This window comes from Colias eurytheme, chromosome 10 (genome assembly GCF_061535395.1).
Source record: "Colias eurytheme isolate Ceu_HAF_F1 chromosome 10, ilColEury1 Martin Lab GWU primary, whole genome shotgun sequence".
NCBI lineage: Eukaryota > Metazoa > Arthropoda > Insecta > Lepidoptera > Pieridae > Colias > Colias eurytheme.
The window spans coordinates 10,434,350-10,458,097 of NC_142989.1; the positions used below are offsets into that span (position 1 = coordinate 10,434,350).

At 33.1% G+C, this 23,748-nt stretch overlaps 1 protein-coding gene across 2 annotated transcripts; it reads left to right on the forward strand.

Moving 5' to 3' along the window:
* The first annotated feature begins 188 nt into the window (after window positions 1–188).
* Window positions 189–20,540, forward strand: LOC149905434 (leucine-rich melanocyte differentiation-associated protein-like). Of its 2 annotated transcripts, none has more exons than XM_090106210.1 (6): window positions 189–399; window positions 11,005–11,090; window positions 15,703–15,844; window positions 16,275–16,414; window positions 19,245–19,444; window positions 19,797–20,535. In XM_090106210.1, exons 1-6 carry the CDS (start codon window positions 349–351, stop codon window positions 19,874–19,876), a joined length of 699 nt encoding a protein of 232 aa, XP_089962336.1. In that variant the 5' UTR covers window positions 189–348; the 3' UTR covers window positions 19,877–20,535. The 2 variants fall into 2 exon arrangements, with proteins under 2 accessions (XP_089962336.1, XP_089962335.1); XM_090106209.1 differs by lacking the exon at window positions 189–399 and adding an exon at window positions 4,080–4,467 and having other exon boundaries at window positions 19,797–20,540.
* The last annotated feature ends 3,208 nt before the right edge of the window (window positions 20,541–23,748 follow it).

The window sequence follows — 23,748 nt, forward strand, 5'->3', positions numbered from 1 at the left end:
CATTAATAAATATTCAAATTTTTCCAACGTATCAGTAACTTAGATCATTAAGTTCAGTAATGATAATCAGTAATACCTCTGCACTGTGTTTGTGTACGCCTAGCGGAACAGAATCGTTCATAGTGACTTTGAAGTTGACACTTGACATAAAATTTGACAGTTAAAAGTTTTTAATTTCCGAAGTTTGACGGAAACACTTTAAACTTCAAGTTTGTACTTGGTTTGATTTTATAGGAATATGAAGTGTATTTGGTTAATCATTTATTATTTCTATCGAAATATTACTATAATATAGTGGAGAGGTGTTGTTTTATACTTTAAGTTAAAAAGTTGTGAAGTGTGTTTAGAATGGAAGGGAATCACATTAATAACTTCGCCTTAGCATTTAAAAATAATCGAGTAAGTATTACTTATTTTATTTTATGATAACAATAATTATACTGTTAATGCAAAAATATGATCTCATGCTATATAAATATTTATGGCATTATTTTATATTAAAAGCCATTATAAGGTATCAACTTCCTACCTATTACGATTATAACAGTGTGTGAAAAAATATAGTTAAAAATTTTCTTGTAATTGCACCAGAATAAATTGAAATGTATATTAATATGGTATGGCATGGTAATCCTCAATTCATGACTATAACTAATATAGAAAACTGTATTTTTTATTCTTATTTGAATTTGAATACCCAGTATTACAATATTACCAACCTTTTTGTTTATAATTACTTAATTACTAATTATCTAATGAAGAAATTATACATACTTGCATCCATAAACAATGTTTCTTATTAAAGTTGATGCTTAATGCTGATTTCTAATTGAATCTCCACCCACACATACTTAAAATTGAAATAAAAATTATGTACCATAATATAATACAAAATCAATTTATTATTAAATCTGTACTATAATATTATAAAGCTGAAGAGTTTGTTTGTTTGTTTGAATGCACTAATCTCAGGAACTACCAGTCCGATTTGAAAAATTCTTTCGGTGTCAGTTAGCACATTTATTGAGGAAGGCTATAGGCTATATATCATCACGCTAAGACAGGAGCGGAACACTGCGGGTAAAACCGCGGGGCACAGCTAGTATATAATAGGGATGTAACGATACACATACCGATACCGATATATCGGCCGATATATCGGTATCGCCGATTATAAAACAACCGATACCGATATCAAACAATTCAAAAAACCGTGCCCAATGAACGATGCGGGAGGCCGCCCGCGCATGTGCACTTTGTTTTTTGAAAAAACTCTACCAATAGTAAACTTTTATTAGGAACTGATTGTATGTGTATAACTTAAAGTTTAACTGACTTTGCAAAATAATAATACTAAAATAAATGGTTTTCTTGTTTTTGATTTGGCATTGTTATTTAAAAGAATACGATTTACAGTTGAGTCTCTGTTAAATGTTGGTAACTTTTATGCATAATTCACTATTTATTTTTCTACCAAGCCATCGATATCGGTATCGGTATCGCCGATATTTGATTACAAATATCGGTATCGGTATCGTATCGGCAAAATCATGTATCGTTACATCCCTAGTATATCTTAATCTTATCTTAATCTTTCTTAATACTATTATAAAGGCGAAAGTTTGTTTGGATGTATGGATGTATGGATGTATGGATGTATGGATGTATGGATGTTTGTTACTCTTTCACGTAAAAACTAATGAACCGATTGCAATGAAATTTAGCACACATATAGAGGGTAACTTGGATTAACACATAGGATAGGTTTTATCCCGGAAATCCCACGGGAACGGGAACTATGCGGGTTTTCCTTTGAAAACGCGGGCGAAGCCGCGGGCGGAAATCTAGTAACAACATGAAGCAAACTGTATCTGTATGTTAGTTAAAATACCATAAAAATATGTCATTATTAGAAGCTGAAACAATATAAAAGAATAAGAGAGAATTTATATTTGTGCTAAACAAACTTCTAAACTATTAAAGAAGTTAACTGCAATACAAAGACAATGTTCCGCAGTTAACTTCAAAAACTTCAACCAAACCCTAGAATTATTTCATTATAAAATGTGGAACTTGGGTGAAGTTAGAGCAATAATATTTAAGTATAACTAGCTGTCCCGGCAAAAATTTTTCTGCCTTACACTCACTTAGATATACATATGATGTCTGTTTCTCAGATCTACCCAATAGGCACACAAAATTTCATGAAAATCAGTCTAGCAGTTTGAACATCAAACCTTGCCATAACAAAAATTACTATTATTATTAAGAAAACAAAAAAACTCGACTGCTTATTTATGAAGCCTGTGTCACTACCAAGATTAAAACAATACTTCATCAGTCAAAATTAATCCAACAGTTTGGGCTGTTGGGTGTGTCATACATACAAACAATTGAAAAACCTTACCAGCCTTTCTTTCGCAGTTGAGTAACAAAGGATAAGTAATTTGTTTTTGTAACATTGACCCCATTGTAATTGTGGGTAATGGGTTGGTAACAAAATCTACTTGCAAATGGCTCTGATCATGACATTGTGAAGTTGTTATTGTGGTTAACTACAATATTAGCACTGCCACCACATTTATATGTTTCAAGGTATCTTACACTATTATTATTATTTTGGTCAAGCTCACAATACTTGAGTTATTGCATAAAAAAGCTTTTTACATGTAATGTACTTCAGATTTCAAAAAGACCATTCAACATTTCAGAAGGGACTGTATAAGACTTCTTTCGAACAATTAAACTGACTGGAAAATTCATATAATACCATAATAAAAGCTGGTTATTGTGATCATAATATGAATTTGCCAGTCAGTTCAATTCACGGCATAATCTGTCTGGAAATAAGAGGTCATAACGGCCTCAGATCATTTAAACATACCTACATATTTTTATATGAATAATTAATTTTATATTTGTAGTTTATAAAATTGTAACATCTTTACAATTAAATTTAATCTTGAATCCACACGACAGAATGTAAGCAGAGTGTGTGTTTATCATTGCATCAATAATTTTATATTTATCATTGTTCTTATGTACATATTATTATAATGACTCCCACATACCTATATTATTCTATAATTTAATGTTGTTTATTTGCTTTATAATTTACACATGGACATTATGCATATCTTTTGTACTTTATCATTTACAAAGGATTGGTCCTTTTATTTACATACTAGCTGTGCTTCGCGGTTTCACCCGCATGGCTCTGCTGCTGTTGGTCTTAGCGTAATGATATATAGCCTATAGCCTTCCTCGATAAATGGGCTATCTAACACCGAAACAATTTTTCAAATCAGACCAGTAGTTCCCGAGATTAGCGCATTCAAACAAACTCTTCAGCTTTATAATATTAGTATAGATAATAATGTCCATAAACAAATTGAATTGCTTACTTTCCATAATCATAGACCAAAGCCTAAGCAGGAATAAATATATGTACATAAATAAATTGAAAGATAATTAAAATACATGTTTTACTTGTAAATGTGATGGAAAATTCTTGTTTTCTAGTTTAGATCTAGATATTAATTTGACATTTAACCATATTTATTCTAGTACCAACTTGGCCTTGTGATAAGCTTATTAATGTCAAAAGTAGGTGTTGATCCCATATTCCTATCTATAGGTACTAATATAATAGCTGAAGAGTTTGTTTGTTTGTTTGAACGCGCTAATCTCAGGAAGTATTGGTTTGAATTGAAAAATGTTTTGTTCACTTATCGAGGAAAGCTTTGGCTATAAGCTATATAATATAACATCACGTTACGCCTAGCAGAAGCAATAAAAAAAGTTATAAAAATATTCCTTTTGAGATCAGACAACAGTTTTCTGGGTCAGCTAAGTCCATATAATAACTAGGACATTTCAAATATAGGTAACCAACTTGCTCAAACCAAGATATTCTCATATTACCGGGATCGTGACCTAGCCTACTTGCGATGCAGCGTACAAGGCCACATATTAATTATAATATACATAGTAACCATAGCTCGAAAATAGCTCGAAACCACTATTCCATAGAAGCATTTTTTCAATGTCACCCTTATTCAATTACGCGCCCATCCCAGCATGCAACTCAGAAATGCAGCAGTTACTTTCCTCGCGTCGCATGTCGTTCGAGCGTTAAGTAACTGTTTGAATATGATCGTCGCGATTTCTCTGCTGTTCTCCAATTTGACGAGAATATTGTTCGAGAACCAGTACGCTCTGTTCAACGTCAGTGCTATAGCTGTCACCCTTCTGGAGACTTCGGTGTGCCCGTTGGCGATCGTGAAATTGATGTTGATAGTCACGAGGAACGGCGGGATCGTCAATAGTCTCAAGTGTATCGCTGGACCGCGGTATTTAAAATACAGATATGTGTATAACTTGAAACTGACGACGCATGATGACACGCGTCGAGTTTCCTTTGTGACTGTTGTGCTGGAGGGGCACGGAAGTGTTAACACATGTCAGGTAATATCACGCACAGCCAACACGCAATACGTACCTGACACGATGGAACTGCTAGGAGTCTTATTGTTGAATACGCTGCCACACTTTCTCATTCCTTTATACTTGGTACTATAACACATATTGATGACAATACTGTACATTTGTACTAGAACATATTGAAACAATTTAAAACAATACATAGAATGCAAATGGTTTCAGCCGTTATGTATTGTTATAATGGGATTACCGCGGAATATTTCTATTATTGTAATAAGATTATATTGAATAGTTTACTCCTTTCTTCTTACAGAAAATTCTAATGAGCTTAATTGAGTATAAGTACATTATGTCAGTTCATGTTCACCGTTTGTTCTGATCTGCACGTTATTATTCGTTGAAATTAAATTTTAATTATAAATTGTCGATCTATCATACGTAGACAAAGAATTTCCCATTGTAAGATTTTCTTCAAGTGCCTCTTAGTTACATGTGATGGAGACGAACGGAATTTGGGAAAATATTGCATTTGTGGAAAAGAACCAGGTGAGCGTATTTCTCACTTTAGATAATACGAAAAATCTTAAAAGAATTTATACGTTTCTGCAACCGCGGAGGTAGAAAATTGAATATCATTTTAAACCCGTTGAATTTCTATCTCACCATAGTGAAAAATATTACAAGTAGTGGAAAATTACATAGTATCCTAGTAACAGACTTTCAAATATATACCAGTAAGTAACTTACAGACTTTCAAATACCAGTGAATAGTTAACTTATTTTATCAACTAGCACTAATTGGGGATCGAAGTCCTGATTACGCTATCAATGTTGAATTAAATTTAGTCGCAATACAACATTTATAAATAAACTAAACTCAAGATATAAATAAACTGATTGATTTTAGCTCATAAATATGTTGTTATTGCGTATAGTGTTGATAATATTAAATACGATGCGATAATAACTCACAAAAGATATACAAGACAACAAGTATGCTACAATCGTCTTCTGTTTGGTCAGGATTTAAACTTCTTGCGATAACACAATTAGTTCAAATGATAAGCCAAGGATGGGAATTAAGTGTGCACTCAAAATATACAATATATGTACTAGAAAGTTATTTACTATAGTTACGACTTCATATCTAAATACATATACAGAGTATTCCAAAACGTGACTACGCTTTTGCTCTTACCAGCTTTATCATTCTACTTGGAATCAATTTATTCACATGAAATATATTCCAAATACACGACTTATAAGATAGGTATATGTAGTAAGGGCATGGTGTTTTATGTAGAGTAGTGTCTAACCTGTAAAGAAAAAAAGACTCTAAAGTCCTTTAGTGGATTCAGCAAAGTTTATTCACTCGCATTCACTTCTAAATGTAATCCCGTCTCAGTTCAATCAGTTCAGTTCTCTATCTCTGAAGAATACGGAATAGAACATATCAGAAATGGCATAGAACATTAAAACGTGAAAGACCTACGACTATACAGGGTGTCCCAAAAAGTAGTGATGAACGGAAGCTGGGAGGTAGAGGACCAAGAGGGCTATCCGAATAACCCTTATGTGTGTTATGCGATTTTTAACCGACTTCAAAAAAAAGGAGGAGGTTATCAATTCGGCCGGTATGTTTTTTTTTTTTTTTTTATGTATGTACACCGATTACTCCGAGGTTTCTGAACCGATTTACGTGATTCTTTTTTTGTTCGATGCGGGATGGTGTCGAATTGGTCCCATAAAAATTTTATTCGGATAGGCCCAGTAGTTTTTATTTTATGAGCATTTTTGTCTGTATATTTGTAAATGTTGCAAGTGCAAGTTTGAAGTCGGTTGTTTTTAACGCAGTTATCACTTGTTCGTATTTTCGGAGTTATTACATTTTTTTCAATTTTTCATCTATCGCCGAGTACGATGAGATTTTTATTTATGGTGACGTGAATTATTGCGCTAGATGCTTGATTTTTTTTGTGTGCTAAGCTGAAAGATAGGCCAATTCAGTATGGTAACATTTACTATCGTTAGATCTTCGAATGGAATAAAAAAAAAAAGAATTAAATGCCAAGAAAGATAAAATTACCCAGTATGTTCAAGGGCCCATAAAAAAATAAAATCACATAAAAAAGGTTATCCATTTGGCTTTTAAAAACTTGCTCTATCGATCAGGTAGCCTAAAAATTTCATTTTATTATTCTGAAGGCTTCAATCGAAAAATTGAAATCTAAATGTGGTAAGTGCAAAATTTTTATTAACATGATGATCATTAAAACCAATAAATAGGTGTTTAATTACCAGAATTTTTTTTAAAATAGCCCCGCTGTTGCTCAATGCAAGTGCGACATCACCGTAAAAAGTTGTCTTTTAAATGTCTGAATGCTTTTTTATCATTTTTAATGGTTTCTTCTGCTACTATGAATTTCCGGGTTATTTCGTCCAAATTGTGGCTGTCTCTCGTCTTTGTAGTATCCCCACGGAAAAAATTCTTGAACTAATTATGATACGTGATGTATTGACGATCCGTCCTCTTATTGGCTTGAGACCACTTCCCCACATAATGAACTTCGCACGGAAAATAAATGCAAGTATAAAGATAAAATGACCCACAGTAAAGATAACACCGTTATAAAACATGATATTACAACTGGAGACAAGGCCCTTAAACTTTATGCGGCGAACTTATGACGTATCACCGGACGCCAGTTACGATCAAATGTAGGGATATTGTATTTTTTATCGTCACCATGTCGTAAAGGGATTGTGTTTTGTGGAAGATCGTGACAGTTTTAAAGTATATAATCTTTCGATGTCTGCTCTTTCATATCTAGACCTTTTGTGCAGTACGATTCAAACTTAATGGCGGCTCGGAACATCGTACGTTCCGATGCGGTCCCGTCCGACTAGGGCCCTTCCGGCCTCCTCCACTCAAGCGACAGTCCAAGCCGAGGTTCGAGATCCCCGTCAAGGGGGGACGCCCTTGTGCATGTCGCTACCAGGGTGAACCTTCAGTTCACCCCCGCGTCCGCGTTAAAATGTAGAAGCCCTTCTGGCTAACATTGAGAAACACCACACAAAAAAAAAATCCGGTGCGCAATACGCAATTTTGGGTATCAGCGGGATTGTCAACTTGACTGTACCTGTACTCGCAGCTAACTTCAGAACCGCCATTAAGTTTGAATCGAACTGTAATTTGATTTGTAAGGGAAGGAATACGTATTCCCCAATGACAGACAAAGCGCATCAGATATAATGACTTTATAAGTATGAAGAGGTGTGAAGTATATAAAATATTGCATCTATGTGCAGTGCAAACAGCGACTCGACTATCTTCAATATCGTAGAAATTATGAGCCGCAAATATTTGTGTAGAGGCATAAGAGAAGCATGAAATAAAGCGGTATGCAGCAACTATAATAAGATAAATATGATAGAAAATCTAGTGTGTTAGGAACGTATCTAGCTATTTTTAAAATGCATTGAAAATGTAGACCGTGAAGAGAAATATGGAAAAGCGAAGTCTTGATCCCATTTGGTATTCAAACGACGATTCTTTCGATATGGATTTATACAAGTAAAATATTGTGGTTCGGATCGTATGCGCTTTCGGCATAGTAGAGCAATTCGTACCAAAAGTTGGTCTTCCAATTGAATTTACCATCTTTCGGTATTCTTTAAAACATACCCTCAAAAATTAGTTAACTCACAACTGAACATTGCATAAAATCTAATGGTCTTACCACAAAACACTTTAAACCAGGAATCTGTCACTTTAAGAGCGTATACGCATTATGCGGGTAACCGCATTGCGGGTAGCCGTCCGGCTGACCGCAAGCACAATTATGTACGTAATATTCATTTCTATGCGCACTGTGCGGTCTGCGGTAGCCGCATCGCAGTGCGCATAGAAATGAATATTATGTACATAATTGTGATTGCGGTCAGCCGGACGGCTACCCGCATAGTGCGTATACGCTCTAATAGTTGTCTGTGTGAAATACGACAAAACCAGATGAAAGAGAACCCGCGCTTAAAGTTAAACCCTGTCTTAAGTTTTTTTTTGTAAGACAGTAAAAATTTAAGTCCGTTACGAAAGGATCTTAAACAAATCCAATCTGTACGTATAGTATACTTTTTATCTTGCAAAGGTACACCTACATGAAAAAGTCGCACGCGCGTAACCTGTTTGTAGAACTGGTTTCGGATCTCATATCGATTATCGACCCACTTCCGTATATTTGCTGGGCAATTAGAAACGTTTCAGTACTTACGATTAAGCTTATTCATGAACCAATGATTTCATATTAAATACTATATCTATATATATATATATATATATATATATTGTAAAGCTGAAGAGTTTGTTTGAACGCGCTAATCTCAGAATCTACTGGTCTGATTTGAAAAATTATTTCTGTTACATAGTCCATTTATCGAGGAAGGCTATATTATATCAAATATTTGCTATAGATAACACCTTTGTTAATTTAATATAATGTACTCATAATGAAAATATACTCAATACATTTCTGATTTCATAGAAGTCCTAATATGGTTCCCCAAGATTATTACATTTGTCATTCAATTCGTAGGATCATTTTCTGTTTGAATAATTTTGTATTGAAATAATTCTTATGGAGGATTTTCTCTTCATAGGAATTCAACAGGAATTTTATTGCAAGTTATAAGTACCATTTTAATATGCAATTTATTATCCTTATAATAAAATTTATACAATAAATATTGAATGCCAAGAAAAAAGAAAAACACCGCCATTCATTGATAATATTAAGTCTCTAATAATTTACTTTAATTACGCTTTGCAACGTGCTAGTGACATTTAAAACGAGTTTAAATTATTTTTATTGTTAGTAAAATTTTATTTATTTATTATATAATCTGTGAAATTATGTCTCATAGACATTTATTAATGGTTTATTTAAATTCGCCCACATTCATTCAATTTACACGCTTTTAGCATGACTCAAATAATGAATTTGTAAAATACCTATATAAATTATATCCAATCCCACTTGTGATATTATATATATTAAAATTATTAACCAGAAGTTTTCGTATAGAAAATCGGGCTTTTACTTTACTCCTCTTAATAACTTAAAAAGTGAAGACTACTGAATATAAATCGTGTTAGTAGCACCACTTGTAACTTGAAATTTTTGGTTCGTTTCATTTGAATGCGTCTGGATAAGGATAAACTCTAAAATTTTGAAAACGGTGCAAAAAAGTCTACCTGGACGAAGCCGGTACGACTAGCAACCAAAATGATTATAGGTCTAAACGAGTTTCAAAAATAATAAGAATTGTGTAACTCGAAATAGTGATAGCAAAACAACAATGTCTTAATAAAAATACCTGAAAGGTGACCCCGGATTAAACAACCCAAGGTCTCAATGTAGGCATTTGATCAAATGACTGAATAAATGTTTTCAAACTTTGAGGCTAACATACTAAGTAACTCATATTTTTTTTTTGGGTAAACTATTACAATTGTTTATGATAGGTACTCATTTATTGAATCATACTCTACTGAGAAGAATTGGCAAAATCAACTCAATAGTTCTAGAAATTCGATCTTTATTACTTAAGGTATCCCCGACCTGAAGTTTAAGTCATTTGATAATAATTTAACTGTAATCCTCCTGCTTCAGATTATACTCAGTCTGGCCAAAATTGGAAAGCCTTCTTTTTTAATACTTTTGTAATTGACCGGATTCCATTGTTTTTTTCCCTGAAATAAGTAACCAGAAAGGTACTTTAGTAACTATACCTACTAACAGATCTTTAAAAATAGTTCCTCAAATCAAAATATACAATGCTTAAAGCTTATGATAATTGTGGGTATCATGATAGCCAAAAGGAATTTGATAATTTATTATGTAACCTTTGAAATTATTTAAAATGTAGTAAAAACTCGCTGACATTTTATTTGACCGACAATTACGAATGCTATACAAAGAATGGTTACATATGGATATATAAAATCATACAATGGGTTGAAACATATATAGGAATATATGTATAGGAATATTAAGAAAAAGTAACCGTTAGAAGCAAAACTACTAGCTTTGGGAGGAAACCTTGCTTCATGCAGTATACTCAAAATTATGATATTTTGAAACTGTGTTTAGTTTTTAACACTGACAATTTAATATGTATATTTTAATATGTATGTAGTTTTTATTAGTTTGAGTGGGTGCAGGTTCTGAACTTTAATTTGTTATATTTCAATCAAATTGTAAAAAAATATACCTAGATACGGTCGAATTGAGAACCTACTCCTTTTTTTAAAGTCGGTTAATAAAAATAGCGTGTGTGCCGAGCACACGTAGCGGGAGTGAAACGTCTTTGGAACTTCTTTTCTAAAGATTCAAAGATACAGAAAGCGTCGCCTTACTCCATGACGTGACGGTATTGCCATGACGCGACTTTGTTTTACTCTAAAGTCTCCACGCGCCTAAAGAAGCGTTTCATGCTTTTATTCTATTTTAATAATAATGATTATATATCGTATATTTATTAAAATACATTGTTTTGTTTCAGCTGAGTTACTGCGGTCAGGACTGCCAAAGAATACCACCGGCACTATGGAATATGTATGGTGCTAAAGTAAATTATCTAGATTTAAGGTAAATTATTAATTATAGGTACTATTTTTTTATTTATAACATGTAAGGTAGTTGAATCCTGTGTCCCAAGCTTAGTTTCACTCAAGTCTTGTAGTCTTTTGTCTAGTTTTTCCATCAACGTTAAAATTACATATTAACGTAAATTTTTACGTATTTACACAGAGACACATTTCTGTTTATAATTCACTAGCTGTTGTCCGCAGATTTGCCTGCGTAGAAACGATAAATTTTCATGGTACAAACTTTCATCCCCTATTTTATCCCCTTGGGGTAGAATTTATCAGTCCTTTTCTTAGCGGATGCCTACGTCCTAACATCTACCTGCATGCAACAGCCCGATCCGTTCAGTGGTTTGGGCTGTGCGTTTATAGATCACCTATGTCAGTCACCTTTGAGTTTTATATATGTATTAAGATTCATCATTTTCATTGCCTTTTCTTATGATTGAAGGTAGTTTTGAAAAAATATTATAGCTTTGTAATGGTAAAATATTTTAAATTGTACGAGTAACTGTAATTAATTGTCTTAACAACAAACAAAACCCTTCATCATAAATTGTAATATAAACATAGATTGTGAAACAAATACAAATAATACGATGATTTATGTTATTTGGAAATGTTTTGGGTGATAATTCTTGTAATATTACTCGATGAGATTCTTCACTTTCATATTCATTTTATATTAAAATGGTAATTTAATATTATAAGCAAGGCTTTGTGAACAAATTTTAATTATATAATTCCTATAATCAGAAAACTCTGTTATGGCAGACCCAAATTTTCTAAATTTATCTGCGTAATTAATTCAAAGCAATCTACAATTTTGTTCAATCATAAAAAAGGGTCACGTATAAGCAAATTAAAAGGGAAAATAAAGTAAAGGGTTAACATACTTTGTTCTTCAAGTTCAATAGAATTCGTCGCAATTTCCTGAAAAAATTGTTCCGTATTTACTTTAAAGGTTTAATAAAGTGAGAATTATTTACACACACACACATTCCTTTTTATTTTTTAACATGCTTATATTAGCTTCACCTAAATGTTTGTATACAGTAACTGACTCCTTTGGAATCGATTTGACCCACTTGTTGAACTATGATTATTAGATAGATTAGATAGATTTATGATTATTTCTGTACCTATAGATACGTTTAAAAACATTCTTTGGCTATATAGCAAAAACATTTCACTTGCGCGAATGTACCGTGCGGCGTGCCATCTTCAACAAAAAACACCGACCAAATAACACCCAAGGGCTCATTACATTACAATAAGCGTTCCCTGTAATACACTCAGAGACAATACGAGCAATTATACTTACCCACCTCGCTGCTTATTACTCTTATTACTATGGTTAATGTAATTCCACGCAAAAAGGCAAGTCCCCACAAAGCGAGCAGCCTCGCGAAGCAATTGCAGCGCGCAGCAGTTCACTCTGTGTAGACGTGGCTCGATCAAGGAAAATGACAGCGCCCGTCTGGATTTTGAAGTGAAACTCCTTAGGCGCTGCAATCAGGCTCTTTTGTTGAAAGTCCCAATGTCGTAGTTTCCTCGGCCGAGCCAAGTCCACACTGATCGAACTGCTTCGCGCAGCACTTGCTTCGCCGGCTGCTCGCTCTGTGAAGACCCGCCTAACTAACATACAATGTTGACTTATAAACGTGTTTAGGTTCAATGCCCTAACGCCCAGACAATAGGGCTTTATTGTTATAATCCTCGTCTGCCAGTTCTAGATTTTTTAAGGTAACAATAAAAACAGACGTGAGGCGGGATCTCAATGCTTTTCAAATAAAACTTATATGTATCAAAGCCTTTTATATGTTCTGAAGTATACCTACCTACGTGTTTATCTAATATTTTAATAACTTCTTTTATTGATCGCGACATCTAATTTTACTGCCAATGTGCAAGTAAATTTATAAATTAATCCGCTTATGTATTTACACATATTACGTAGATAAATTTAGCTAAGCCCGCTTTCTCTGTGACAACATTGCGTAGGAGTCGATAAGATTCTCTTCACTTTTATTAATGTTCTTCATCTGTTTGTTCGTATCACTACTTAGTAAAAAAAAAGTCGCTTTCTCTGTCCCTATGTCCCTTCGTATGCTTAAATCTTTAAAACTATGCATCGGATTTTGATGCGTTTGTTTAATAGATAGAGTGATTTAAGAGGAAGGTTTTAGTATATGATTTATTAGGTTTTAGATAAAGCGGGCGAAGCCGCGGGCGGAAAGCTAGTAGACTATAAGCCTTCCGGAATTGTGGGCGTTTAATGCCTCTTGATAAATAAAATAAACTCAGATCTAAATTCATCCGATGTAAGTCCATAAAATGGCTATTTACTAAGTAAATATGTCATGACATAAATTTTTACTGATAACCTCTATTTTGCAAACGACTGACCTAAATTAGTATCCTAATTATTGAATCTATTAAATTAATTTAATTGTACGTTAAAATTCAAAAGCACTCGCTTATAAACACTAATCTATTCATAAACTTTTAAATTTTAATCTTATATATAAAAATGAATCGCAAAATGTGTTGGTAAGCGCATAACTCGAGAACGGCTGAACCGATTTCGATAATTCTTTTCTTATTATATTCCTTGAAGTACGAGGATGGTTCTTATGTAGAGAAAACGTAAACATGTACCACGGGCGAAGCCGGGGCGGACCGCTAGTAGCTAATAAATTACGTGGTAGTTAACAAAGTGGGATCTGTTTTTAACTTTAGGTTTATTAAGTGCTTTAATTGCAAATGTCTAAATTGTTTTCTTATTGCACAATAGTTTCTTGAATTGATACATTTACATATTAAATATGCATATTGGCATAATTGCTTATCTGGTTCTTCATCAAATCAAGAACAATATTAAGCCCACGGTCGTCCACGGTCGCCCAGTATGCGAAAGAATTGATTCCCACGTAAAATAATAAAGAAGTAATGTTTCTCAGTAGCACTGATTCGACGTCCTCCGAATGGACTCCTAAACCACTAAACCGATTATAATAAAATTCGCACACCATGTGCAGTTCGATCCAACTTGAGAGATAGGATAGTTTAAACATGTAGGTACCACGGGCGAAGCCGGGGCGGACCGCTAGTAGGTTATATATTTCACCTAATTTCGTCTATAAGCTCTCCTTTGATATGCATAAAACCTTTAACAACTTTAGCGTCATTTTATCATCATTTGATTCTAATTTGTATATGAATAGAGTATTAGCATAATTATCAGTTTAACTTAAATCTCCACTTAATTAGACAGTTGTTTTATGCGTCATATTGTTTTAACATTACATACATTATCATAAAATGCTAATTGGGGCTTTGACTGTGAAACTAATCTTAAAGATACAATATTGATCACACATTATTAAATAAATAAATATTCAGGACAATTTTCACACACGGCACGATCTGATCCCATACTAAGCTTTCGCTTGTGTTATGGTAACCAGACGGCTGATAAACATACCTATACATATATAATTTTTTAAATAAATACTTATATAGATAATAATTAACGCCCAGACACAGAGCAAACATCTATGTTCATCACACAAATGTGGTGGGAATCGAACCCACGACCTCTGGCTTGGAAGGCAGGGCCACTACCAACCAAGCCAACCGGTCCGTCAAATAATCTTTAAATTACTTTTCAGTGGAATCTAAGGCTTCATAGAATCTGAAATTTCCGACTAATTGAATTCCCGCATATTTTATCGATTTATTTGCTTTGTAAACTTGTGGATAATTATCCCTCTGTACCGTTCTTGTAGATAATTATCAGATATATTCTCAGAATATATATGTACCGAACTACTGAGATATTTTCAGAATTTCTAGGTAATTCTAATGACAAGAATGATGACCTAGATAATATATTTACCCCTAAAAAAAATCTATTACCCATTTGTTTCTCGTAGAAGTTTTACTAGTACAATGTTTTTTTTTTTTTTATGACAGAGCAAGCAAAGGGGCAGGTGGGCGACCTGATGTTAAGTGGTCACCACCGCCCATAAACACTTGTAACACTAGAAGTGTTACAGGTGCTTTGCCGGCCTTTTATGGACAAATAAGCTCTTTCCTTGAAGGCCCCAATGTCGTAGTTGTTCGGGAACACCGCAGGTGGCAAATCGTTCCACAGTTTCTTAGCTTATCTTGTTACAACTATTCCTTACTTGTATTGACAGTATTTGGCATCAACTCTAACACTTTGTTGTAGCAATTTATGGAAAGTGCTTTTGGCTTTACGTCAAACAATGTTTAACTGCATAGCCGAGATATATTCGTCGAATATGTAATGATTGGTACTTTACCTTTGTATTTTTAATTTGAATGCATTCTATTATTCCAATGTTAATTATCCAACTGTTGTTCAAATGTAAGGATAACTAATGTTATGAATAAATCGCTTAAATACGTGAAAAAGTCTTTAATTTCTGTTGTCTTGTTTACGTTAACCAATGTATTAGCCCAATAACTTCTTTTAAGCGTGACTGGTCACTGTTAATGATTTTGTCATACAAAATATTCTCCACGCACTTAATAGTGTTTCCTATAGATACAGTTTCCTTATAACCTTCCCTTTAATATTTCAGTTACAACAGTATTGAAACGTTAAAAGGTCTGGACAACTTCACGCGACTCGAGGAGCTAATTCTCGACAACAACAAACTGGGCGACAACGTCAGCTTCCCCTACCTGCCGTATTTGCAGACGCTCTCCTTAAATAATAATCAGGTGATTTTATATTAATTTAAATGTTTGGAGTTGACGAGGTTTTCTATTAATGAAAGGTTAACAAAATACGGGTTTATAGGGTAGGTGCTATATGTGAGGGTATGGCAGCTTTTAAGGATAAACTAATTGAAGTGTGATTTTCGTGTTAAAAAGAGTATGCTTTTTGTGAGCAGTCTGAATTATGTTTAGTTTTTATTTTTTAGATTAGTTTTGTAGTTTTCTAAAGCAACATAATTTAATAATTCATGCAATGACAACATAAACAGTTCCAAAATATAGCCAGAAAATAGAACATTCGGACAGTATATTTGTGTATCCAAACGGCCATTTCACAGTCATTTTCAAAGCATGGACTTTATATAAAGACAATAATGAATATCTTAACTTGTAGATATACAATGAAGAATAAGATCTAATTCTTTATTTGTAGATAGAAAATCTAGAGAGCCTAGTGGGCAAGTTGAGCGAGGCGTACCCGTCTCTGTCGTACCTCAGTCTGCTCAGCAACAAGGCGTGCCCCAACCAACTCTCCGATCTCGATAAGGATGAGACGGATTATCAGAGATACAGGTAATTAAGCTTTTAGAAACGTTCGGTACTGATAATTTTTTAAAGAAAAAATTGGTTGTCTGTAAAGTCGGTTTACTGACGATAGTTGAACGTGACAACGTCCGATTGTGCTTCTTTGTCGCTCGTTCCGCGCTCTCGCTTGCACTTCAAGCCACATAGGGAACGCCTCAGAGCGAGGTAACGCCGCATGAGTCATGTTTTTTCGTGCGTGCAGCCGGCTCTATCGAATTATAAGACGTTGTCACGTCAAAAAAATGACGAGGCGGGATTCGAACCCGCGTTATTGTGCCATACCGGGGCAACGCCTAGCTTCCCAACTACCCGTGAATCCATCTTAGTAATCGAATTGCTTCTTCTCTTTCGATTTAATGTGCCTAAGGGGTGTTTGATACTCTTATTTCAATCCTATAGGCCAATAGTTAGCACACTATAAAATTACTTTTGTAACTTTTAAGTTATCTCTAAAATTAAAAGTTATGACTATGTAGTATGTTACACTTACTTCATATTGTTACCTCTCAATGGAACTGCATTTTACACACATTAAGATTTTTTTAATAAAACGCATAAAGAGTAAGTGGAACCAGTGAAACGATTTATATTCAAATCTTAAAAGATTGCAAAGGACTTGTTGCAAATAAAATTATTAAAATAAAAATAAACTTTTTATGAAGTGGTTGGTATGCAAATAATATCAAAAAGTATTGAATGTCGAACTTATACCTACCGGAAATTAAAACAATTTACACGCAAATTGCATCGTTGACTTTTGAATGAAATTATCATACATTCAGAATTTAGAGACTAAAATAAATATTATTTATGATTTGCATATATTATTTAATAATTATATTGTAAGAGGAAATAATAAATCCAATGAGTCATAATTTGAATTCAATAAAATATTATTCGTTTTTACATTTTTAATTTTTATGAGTCTATTGCACGCCTCATAAGCGAAGCGTTGAGGTGGGTACTACTGTCACTTCGCGCAAAACATCTGATTTTTCAAACTTAAAATGTCTTTATGTATCATACATTGCACTTGTAAGATAATACATACACACACATATTAAGAAAAAACACTATTTTTAACATTCATGATATTTTTGATGTCATTTTTGTTATTTAAACTAGTTAAAAAACAGTTTAAAAAAGTTCTGTCTTGGACGTCCGTGTGTCTGTATGTGCGGAGGATTTTCTTGTTAACACGATAGCGACCGAAATACTTTACTAATCGAGTCTTTTTTTTTCTCTTACGCTTGAGTATGCTCAGGAATAGAACCCTTTCATTTTTCAGGGTCTGATTCGATGTGGTTTAATTGTTATTAAATAAACAAAAATAATAATTACTTAATAAATAATTATTAAAAAAAATTATGAGGCGTGCACTTTTAGATTTTCCAAATTATTTATATTTCTTGCAAAATAAATTAAGGTATAATTTGGATCGTAAAAATTAATGAAATGAAATCGTAAAAATTAATGAAATGCAGTCTTTACATTAAGCCGAATTTATCCAACGCTTTATGCTCTAAAAAGAACTCGGATTAATATGCTCAAATCTTAGAATACTTAATACCTCAGTTTATATATAGGTATGTATTCTAAAACTCACATAACATATCATTTAATGAAACACATTACATAAAAGGTAACATTACATAAATATTATTTATTCATTACTAAAACTCAAGTAAAATAAAGCCGACGCCATTTTTTTATCAACAAAAACATAATAATACAGCCGACTTCCTTGTTGCGTGTCAAGATGAAGAATTAGTTCATTATGTTTTTTGCGAGTCTAAAACAATTTGCTAAATTATATGAATATTTATAAGCTGCGCATAATTTTGCCAACCCGCTGTTTTTATTATCTAGCTATAGGTATTTAGTTGTTTTAGCCCGCGGCTGTGTTTGTGAAACGGAAATTATATCGTATATATTGCCCAAATAAATGTAATATTGCCAAAATTACTAAAAATATAATTACATATTATGAGATTTGTGTCTCCGTCCGTCATAAGTATGTATCGTAGGCCGATGTGTCTCAGTAATAAAAAATATGATCTAATCTCTTGCATTTAAAAGTTTATTTGAAAAACAACTAAACAACACTACAATTCTGATTCTAGCAACTTCTCTGAATTGTACATTTACATGCTCTTTGCTTCAAAGCAGAAAATACAACAAATACTTCCACGGGCCTCAAACACAAACAAATTTATACCTATCTATTTTACTGTACAAAAAAAAATTCTTGTTATTATAGTTGCACTACTTTATAGAACTGAAAAACGGCTGAATGGATTTTATTGACTTGCAGTTTTCTGGATTTGTCTCCATTTGCATTAAGATGTAAATTAGAAACTTACACAACGGTATCTACCAGGGCGAATAGCTAGTAATAAACAAAATCGATTAGGCGATAAAAATTAAGAAATTCTAAAAGTTTACAAACGACTAGCTGCGGCCTGCGCTTCGCGGTTTCACCCGCGTGGCTCCGCTCCTGTTGGTCTTAGCGTAATGATATATAGCCTAGCCTTCCTCGATAAATGGGCTATCTAACACCGAAAGAATTTTTCAAATCGGACCAGTAGTTCCTCAAATTAGTGCGTTAGTTACAAACACTTCAGCTTTAGGTAATTAGTATAGATTTCTAATGAGCCGCTAGTAATATACAGGGTGTAATCGTTAAGTGTGCACAAGCGATTATTCCGTAACTATTGCAGATATCAAAAAACTTTAAACTGATATCGAAAGTACTTAATCTAATGAGTAAAATGGCCATAATAAATTTTAAAAATAAAAGGAGAAACAATATTCACAGATACTTCGTAATATACAAGCTAAAACACCTGCGTTTCCTCGACTCGCGGCGCGTGTCCGAGTACGAGCGCGGCGAGGCGCTCGCTCGCGGCGAGTTCATGCGTGTGCGGCGACCGACCTGTGACGTCACCAAGTACACGCCCAGTGACGTCATCGTGCGGCCCTTACCGCTTGATCTAGCGTCGCTTGGGAAACATAAAGGTGAGAGGACAAAATAATCAAGATTTTGCCATATAGAACGCGTAGGAATTTCTGGAATAGAATAGCTGGAATCGCTTTTATGGAATAAAATAAAATGAAATTTCTTACTTAATCAGTGCGTGCGTTCGAACATTCGAAATTTACGCACATTATGATGCTCCAAACATTTTTCATTAATTATTGATGACTTAGAATACATAAATGAATCTCTGTTCTCCAGTTCTTATTTAAATGAAAATAAAAATGTCGCATGTAATTCAGTTCATCGTCTTGTCCATGACAGTTTCACATTTATAATAATATTTTTTACTCATGTACATATTATTTATACTTATTCTATTTTTATTTCCAGGTGCATACGGCAAATGTCTGTATAAATACACGGGCAAGCACTCGGAAGGTAACAGGTTCATTCTCAACAGTGACTTGTGACAAAAGTGTGTGTTCTGTGCCATGTGTGTGTCAGAGAAGATGGCTGAAGCGTGCCGTCTCGTTCTATATTATATCTGTTCTTGTGTGCAAGAAAGAGATGGCTAGCATGTTATAAAATGTATGTAGGAAATTCGGTAGCTTTTTATTTTATTGTTATATAAAGTAATAAGAGAAATGGCCGAAATATATTGGATTTAATAGACATATTTGAATGTTTATAATTGAAATAAAAATATATCTCATCTATTGTCTTTGTTTGTATTAATATGAAGTATATTATATTTTATAGAAAAACATATTTATTAAGCAACACTATTCAGTTCTGAAATATTATGGAGAATAATTAAAAATATTTGAAAATAGTACATAATATTTTTATATTATAATATATTCATAATATTATATGTATTTTTATTTTTTTTAATGTAAAAATACAACATTGCTTCAGCCTTTACGACACGAGTCTTCATATAGCTTTAACTATTAAATATTTTGTATAAATCACTATTTTTGTATTGAAAATGAGGGTAGTTGAATTTTAGTTCAAAATTCAGTCTACTACTAATTTTTTTATATTTTTTGAGCAAATGGTTCATAAATCTGTTATCTGTAAAATTGTTACATTCTGATGGATGTAAGTATAGCATTGGGTGAGTTTTGAATGGAGAAAAAAAATTAAAACAAAATCAGACTTTAAGTAAATTTACTCTCTTTAATTTCACTTTTAATATTAAAATTTATAACACTCCGTTCACAACTACCGCTTGTTATATACTTGTATTGTACCTTTTTATTTAACTTCTAAATAACATAGGTTGTTCATTAATAATGTATAGGTACCAATCGAATTTTCTATTAATTCTTATATTTGTTAAAGAATATACTGTAACCTTCTTTTGTTAATAAATGAAAAATAATAAAATAAATTTGTTACTGTCGAAGCATTTCAGATTGTTTTTGTGTAAACATTATTTTTGTAAAAAAATACTGAAATAAAACAGTCACAAACACATTGTTTGCTCAATTAAAAATATTTCTGATAAATCTTGTTTTTTTTTTCTGATGACTTCCCACTTCCTGATATTGTACTATGACCGTTGAAGCTAATTTGCGTTTCTTTTTATTGGCTTCTTTAAACCCTGCCAAAGAATAACCGTTATATGCAAATGTTGAACTATTAACATAGTCCAAAACAATATAATAATAATATATGCTATCTCCACTATTGTGATAAATAATATATGCTCCAATATTGGTACCTTCATTTAACTAGATCGATTTCGACATCGACATTTAATACATCGATCGTTAAAGATAGATATCGAATAAAAAAACTCATTTAAAACTTTATACACTAAGGCTGAGTTGTACCATGGTATTAGTACCATAGTACCATGGTACTTGAGCATTAAAAAAGCAATATCAAACATGTTAAGGTAACTTAGGGATAGGGAAATATGAGTTGCACCATTTGACAATTTTATAGAGGACGTCATAATTTTAACCCTCACTATAACTACGTGTTTCACCGATTATAACTATTGTTAACGTAAAATAACAGAGGCGTCAAATACAAAATGAGATGTCATTTGACTTGAGATTTTGATAAGCTAAAAATACGATTTCGCAGTCACAGAAAAAGTCCTTTATTGTGAAAATTGACATTAATCGTAACTATAACTAAAACATGGTGCAACCAAGCCTAAAATCTGTTTCAGTTTATTAAAAATTCTCTAATCTTTGGGTACGGAACCCCGAATTGCTATTGAATATGAAAAAAAGTTATGATCACACCGCAGTACTGCACACAGTACTAGAGAAACAATGCATACCTACTTACTAGCTTTGATAATAATTAACACTAAATAGATGTGTACGAAGTTGGTTCATGAAACAATTAGTTTCACGACATAATTAGTAGAGAACTTGATAGGTTTCTTCAAATATAGGTTATGCTTCAACTAATTGCGTAGTGCAAATGAAGCGTAATAATCCTATCCTACTAATATTATAAATGCGAAAGTTTGTGAGGATGTGTGTGTGTTTGTTACTTTCACGCAAATTCTACTAAACCGATTACAATGAAATTTTGCACGCATATAGAGGGTAACTTGGATTAACACATAGGAACGGTTTCCCGGAAATCCCACGGGAACGGGAATTATGCGGGTTTTCCTTTGAAAACGCAGGCCGCGGGCGGACATCTAGTTGAAGTAATAATTTTATTGATATAAAACAATTAAAATATACGATAGGGAAATTTTTGTAACAGCTGCATTGCCTCGTCAGTCGTCACATGCAGTCATTTGTATCATCAGTCAGTTGGGCATTTAGGGCGATTCATTTTATAAAATGTCTACATTGCTTTTCGCCGCCATGGTCGAAGGAAATTCTTAGTGTTAAGGACTTGCAGCTGTTGAGTTCGTGCTCTGTTTTCACATAATATCTTAGATCATTAAGTAATGGATGGAGTACGCTGGCAAATGTTCTAACTAAACTTTCTGCTGATTTTGGTGCGGGGAGGGTAACTCACACTTTTGAAACACAATCACACATTCACAAAAATAATTTGTGTCACGAAAGTCGTAAAAATTTACGACCTTTTAAGCGACGAGTTTTTAAATTCAACTCTATCCCTAAGTTCATAAAGATTAAATTTGTATTTCATTCCAAGTTGTCTCGTGGGGAGTGTGGTTCAATATCGCGTTCTAAATTCAACTTTATAACTTATATCATAAAGATTAAATTTGTATTTCTTTAAAAGATAGTCTCGTAAGGAATGCGGTTCATTATCGCGTTTTAAATTCAACTTTATCTCTTAGTAGATAAAGATTAAATTTGTATATTTTCTTTCCATGATAATCTCGTCTCTTTCTCTCTCGAAACATGACTCGATTATTTGTCTTGATCATATCGCTAAACGATACATCGACGATTATTAGAAATTGCATTTAATTAGAAATGTACGTTAAAAAATAAAAAGATATACACAAATTAAAGGTTATTCCATCTTTTTTAATATTCGACATGTTTGAATTGCTTCTGCAAGACTTGACAGTGCAAAACGGCATTTTTAGCGGAGCACTTGCAGACGTCCTTTCGATGTTTTACGAATACGCAGAGTGTTTGTAATCGATTACGCAAGTAGTTTTTATGAAAGCATAAGATTTTTCGATTCGAATAATCTTATACCTCGGCAAAAGGGGAAACGCCTGCGAGTGTTATCCATTACTTAATGATCTAAGCATAATATGTATTTCAGTATTTCCATAACCTAGTAAGACATCGACTATTTTAAAACCTATTTTGTACTTAGCTAAACCCAGAGACATATTGATTGAATGAAGTAGTCAAGATGGTACACCTACTTGACATCGATGCTAAATATCTGCTCGTGTCCTTATATTTGGCAGGATAACTAGTTAGCAAGATTTTGCAATAAAACAATTTGAGTTATCTAAAGTGCTCCTTTTTTAAGAGGGGGCAGTCGATATGTGCTATTGAGAAAAAATTGTTTTGCAGCCGAATTAGATAGTATGATGATATTATACTTTCAATACTTTGCATATTATCGCGGCCAAAATTTTGACTGGAAACCTAATCCTATTCTCCTAATAATAAAATAAATTTTGGTTTCATCGAAAAAACTTTGAACGCACTAATCCTGCGGTGGGATCTTAAGACTATCGCAACAAAATGATCAGGGAGGTAACAAATAAAATACGTTTTCAGTGCTTTCATTAAAAATTTATTTATTTCATACTTACAATAATCGATAACAACTGAAATAGTGTTACATTCAAATTAATTCACATGCCTTCACAATATTTCTCATTACCACTAAATTAACAATATTAATTCTTGTTACATAA